The sequence below is a fragment of the Vicia villosa genome, linkage group LG2 (genome assembly GCF_029867415.1).
Source record: "Vicia villosa cultivar HV-30 ecotype Madison, WI linkage group LG2, Vvil1.0, whole genome shotgun sequence".
Taxonomy (NCBI): domain Eukaryota; kingdom Viridiplantae; phylum Streptophyta; class Magnoliopsida; order Fabales; family Fabaceae; genus Vicia; species Vicia villosa.
Genome location: NC_081181.1, coordinates 216,770,284 through 216,774,835, shown reverse-complemented (window position 1 = coordinate 216,774,835; position 4,552 = coordinate 216,770,284). Strand labels below are relative to the sequence as shown.

The window sequence follows — 4,552 nt, the reverse complement described above, 5'->3', positions numbered from 1 at the left end:
CTTCTTTTTCCACAAAATGAGTTATGAGGTTTAATCTCTAAAACCCTAACTCTTACTATCTTTTCTCACTAATAGGCTTAACCTATAATCCATCCATTGTGTTATATTCTTTCCACTTAGGCCCAATTCATAACATCTCTTTAATTACTCAATTAATCCGAATAACACACATAAATAAATAACCACACAACATAACCGAATATTATTTCCAATAATATTCCATATTTACCATCGATCCATAACTTTAACAATACTAACTCGCAATTGTACATCTCTGACTAATCCGACTTATTAATCTGACCATAACGTAACTGCTCAAATCAACATATTAATCCATTACGTTTGTAGAATAATACCGATAAACCTCGACTTCAACTAATTCCAATGAATAAATCCTCGATAAATTTAATTAAATAATTAATTAAATTCGGGGCGTTACACCGTCCCCACAGATTCGGTGTCTTCCGTCCACATTCTTGCTACTTACTTATTTATGACAATATCGAGACACTTTTTCTTTCTCTTCCTAACTCATTGTTTTAAGTTATACTTTTACACTATTATTATAGTAAAAGCTTAACACATATAAATTGAAGTCGAATAGCATTACATTTGAGTTTAGTAGACCATTCAATTATAAAATCGATGAAAATATGGAAAAATCTGTTTTAATCAGTCATTTGTTTCTCCTTGTTGATTTGTACTCCCCCCCCCCCCTGTTTTTTATTATAAGTCGTTTTGGAAAAAAAATTGTATTTAAATATTAGTCGCTTTATAATTCCAATGAATAAATAATGATATCAACTATCTAGCCATTAATAGAAGATACCACCATACTTCCTAAAATGCCCTTTTTAGTTTTAAAACTTACAAAGCATAAAGGTTAAAATGGTCTATTCATAATCAACCTATTTTTCTAACTTTCATATCATTTCTCATGCTGCCACATGTAATAAACCAATGGACAATCCAATAATTTTCACAACATATATTTTCTTTTCACTAAAACCATCGTTGATATACACCACCATCTCATTTCAACACTCTTCCACTTCACTTCTAAATAACTTCTAAATAGCTTTTATCTCTCTCTCTCTCTTCACTAAAACCACTTCACTAAAAACTACTTTTCTTTTTCTCAGACCTATTTTATTTTAATTTTTTTCCGATAAGCACTTGTATTAAACGCACAAGGGGTGCAACCCAATACAAAAGAAACGAAACGAGACAAGGCAACCTATATGGAAAGCCAATAAAGAGCTAATCTACACACCAACATACACACAAGGATTGACAAGCCAAACCTCTTTCGTGCTATTTCCCCTACCTCTAGCAAGAATAGAGAACCAATCCCAATCAAAATTCTTAATAACAGTCAAAATTTCGGTAGGATTCCAAAACACAATTTTTGAAAACCACCTTATTTCTACCCAACCGAATGCACCAACAAACCAAAAGCCAAAAGAAAGCAACGAAGGAAGGTTTTACAACCCCACACAAAAAAGACGTATGTATTCCACCACCTTAAGCCCTAAATCCGCCCCTTGCAAACCAAGCATCACCCTTCCATCCTCCTCCATGCTCGAGCCCAACCAAGCCAACACCTCCTTCCAAATATTTCTCGTGTGCATACAACCAAAAAAAGATGACTCATCGGTTCCTCCTCTAAACCACACAAAGGACATAATTTGTTGATGATAATCTTATCCATACCCCGAAAGCAAAGCGCCATACGTGTAGGAAGAGCATTAACCACAAATCTCCAACCAAACACCTTTACCTTACTAGGAACACTAGCTTTCCATAAACAATTTAATTCAAAAATACTTGCATCATCCAAAACCACATTCGGACATCTTAAAGCATAAATCCATCGGAAACTATTTTCAACCGAAAACCCATCAACATGCTTCCACCAAATCCACTTGTACTTCACCCCCGGAGTCGGCGAAACCCCCTCCAAGATAGACAACAAGTCATTCCGATCACAAGCTACCTCCTCCTCTAAAGAATCATCCATTAACCCCAAATTCCACCGCCACACATTATCCACCCAAACACCCATATTGGTAACAAAAGATACATAAGAAGAATAAGAAGATATAGGATTAGAAGGAGAACACAAACTGTAAAGGTGAGGAAACAGCACCTTAAAAGGCGTAGGGTCCATCCAAACATGATCCCAAAAATGAATAGATTCTCCATCCCCTAATCTCCAAGAGATACAATCCGAAAACCAAGGTCTATCGTTAACTTCAAACCCGTAAACATTACGAACATCCCTCCACCAAAGCGACGCTTTCAATAAGATCCTATTGGGAATTATTCCGCAAAGAGCCTCCATACCCTCACCATACCTAAACTCCAAAAATTTGAACCAAACCGACTCTCTGTCCGATAAAAATCTCCATCCCCATTTACTCATCAAAGAAAGATTAAAAATCTCGATATTCCTCACTCCTAACCCACCTTCCTTACGCGGCCGACAAATCTTCTCCCAACTAACCCAACACACATTCCGAACTCCCTCCTTTTTCCCCATAAAAAGTCCCGTTGAATTTTGACTATCTCATCAAGAACACATTTAGGAGCTTTATAAAAAGAAAGCATGAAGATAGGAATACTATTAAGAACCAAATTGAGTAAAGAGACTTTACCACCTAACGAAAGATGTTTCCCATTCCAACCACCCAACCTCTTTTTTAACTTAGAGAATAAAAAAGACCAAAAATACTTTCGCCGATGATTACCACCAACCGGGATACCTAAGAAGACAAAAGGGAGCTTTCCAACTTGACACCCCAGAAACAATGAAGCTGCTAAGAGAACATGTTCTTCCACCTGCACACCATAGATCTTGCTTTTGTTCAAATTAATACACAACGCCGAAATCAATTCAAACCCATGCAACAACACTTTAACACACCACAAATTCTCCTTCGAACCATCACAAATAAGAACTATGTCATCCGCAAATTGAAGCATCTCAAAGGAAATATCAGAAGACACCTGAAAGCCCTTAAAAGAACCATCAGAAACCGCATTACGCATCATACCTGCTAAACCTTCTGCAACTAACAAGAAAAGAAACGGAGAAAGAGGATACCCTTGGCGTAATCCTCTTGAAGCCTCAAACTCCACCGTCGGTGAGCCATTAATCAAAATGGAAATAGAACTAGAAAACACTGTTCCTTCCATCCAAGATAACCACTTAGAACCAAAACTCATACGCACCATAACATATCTAAGAAAACCCCAAGAAACACAATCATACATTTGTCTTTATTTGTGACACAAAATTTATATTTTGAAATGTTAAAATACTTTCTATTTTTCACGGGCCACTATCAACAAAATACATATTTTATTTTAATAAACATTTGTCTTTATTTTCGAATGTCAAAAATTTTATTTTTCTCACGGGGCATTATCAGCAAAACACTTTTTTTTTAATTAACAATTGTCTTTATTTGAGACACAAAATTCTTATTTTCAATTTGCAATTAAATATAATAAACATAACTCTCAATTTACAGTATAATTTTACACTACTAAATAATTTTTACATGTGCGAATGCACGGGTATATTACTAGTTTTTCATATTATATTTTAAAATATTTATTATTCTCTCTCATTTCAATTATGTAAATTTATCTTCCAAGAATTTTGTAAAACTCTCGTTAATTCCTCATTTTCATACAACAATTATTATTGATTACGGGAAGACTATTCCTAGTTACCGCAAATGCCAAGAATGGTAGGATTATCGGTGATGAGAAATTATAATTTGTATTGAAAGCTTTTGTAGTTTCATATGTGAACTTAAATTGGCAGGACAAGAGTATACCTGAATAAATTCAATACAATCATGCATACAAAATTCAAACTAAGTATAAAACTATCAATCAATCTTTAATCAAACTTTACTAATTTCTCAGTGGAACTCTAGTCTCTAAAATACTCGCAAACAAATAAATGTACATCATGTAGAGAGCACAGAACGAAGCAGAAGAGTTGAAGCAGAAACAACCAAAGCAGCAAACAAAGTAGGCAAGAAGAAATCAAACTGCGAGACGCTAACCACCGCATGTCCCGGCAAGCAAACCATCTCCGTCGGAGAATCAAACGGAATCCTCACAAACTCATGATGGTGACAAGGCTTCGAAAATTGTGACACGGCAAACATAAAAGCCACGCCGGGTGCCAACGACGCCAACACGGCAGTAAGAATTAAAAGAACCGTCCAAGTGGTGGCATAAGGAAGCGTGGACCCCACTCGCTGGAAAATTGAATGGAAGCAAATGAGTCTAGACATGAATTATGAGTGAATTATCATTAAAAATATAAAACCGGATTAACAAGAACAAAAACAATTTATAGGAACAAGTGTTGTCGGAAGAGAGTGAGAAGTTATATGGTTGGGTGGTGTGGCACTAATTGTATAGAAGAAGTGGCGTGGAAGCACGTTTACGGTTTACAAAACTTTCTTGCACTATAACGCAACTGCTTTTGTGGTATGTTTACATTTTTTTGCTTAATGTTTTTTTTTGG

General features: G+C 35.6%; 1 protein-coding gene across 1 annotated transcript; it reads right to left on the bottom strand.

The window, feature by feature from the left end:
• Positions 1-3,983: 3,983 nt before the first annotated feature.
• On the bottom strand, positions 3,984-4,316 carry LOC131651331 (uncharacterized). The gene has a single exon (XM_058920995.1). It carries the CDS (start codon positions 4,314-4,316, stop codon positions 3,984-3,986), a length of 333 nt encoding a protein of 110 aa, XP_058776978.1.
• Between the last annotated feature and the right edge of the window lie 236 nt (positions 4,317-4,552).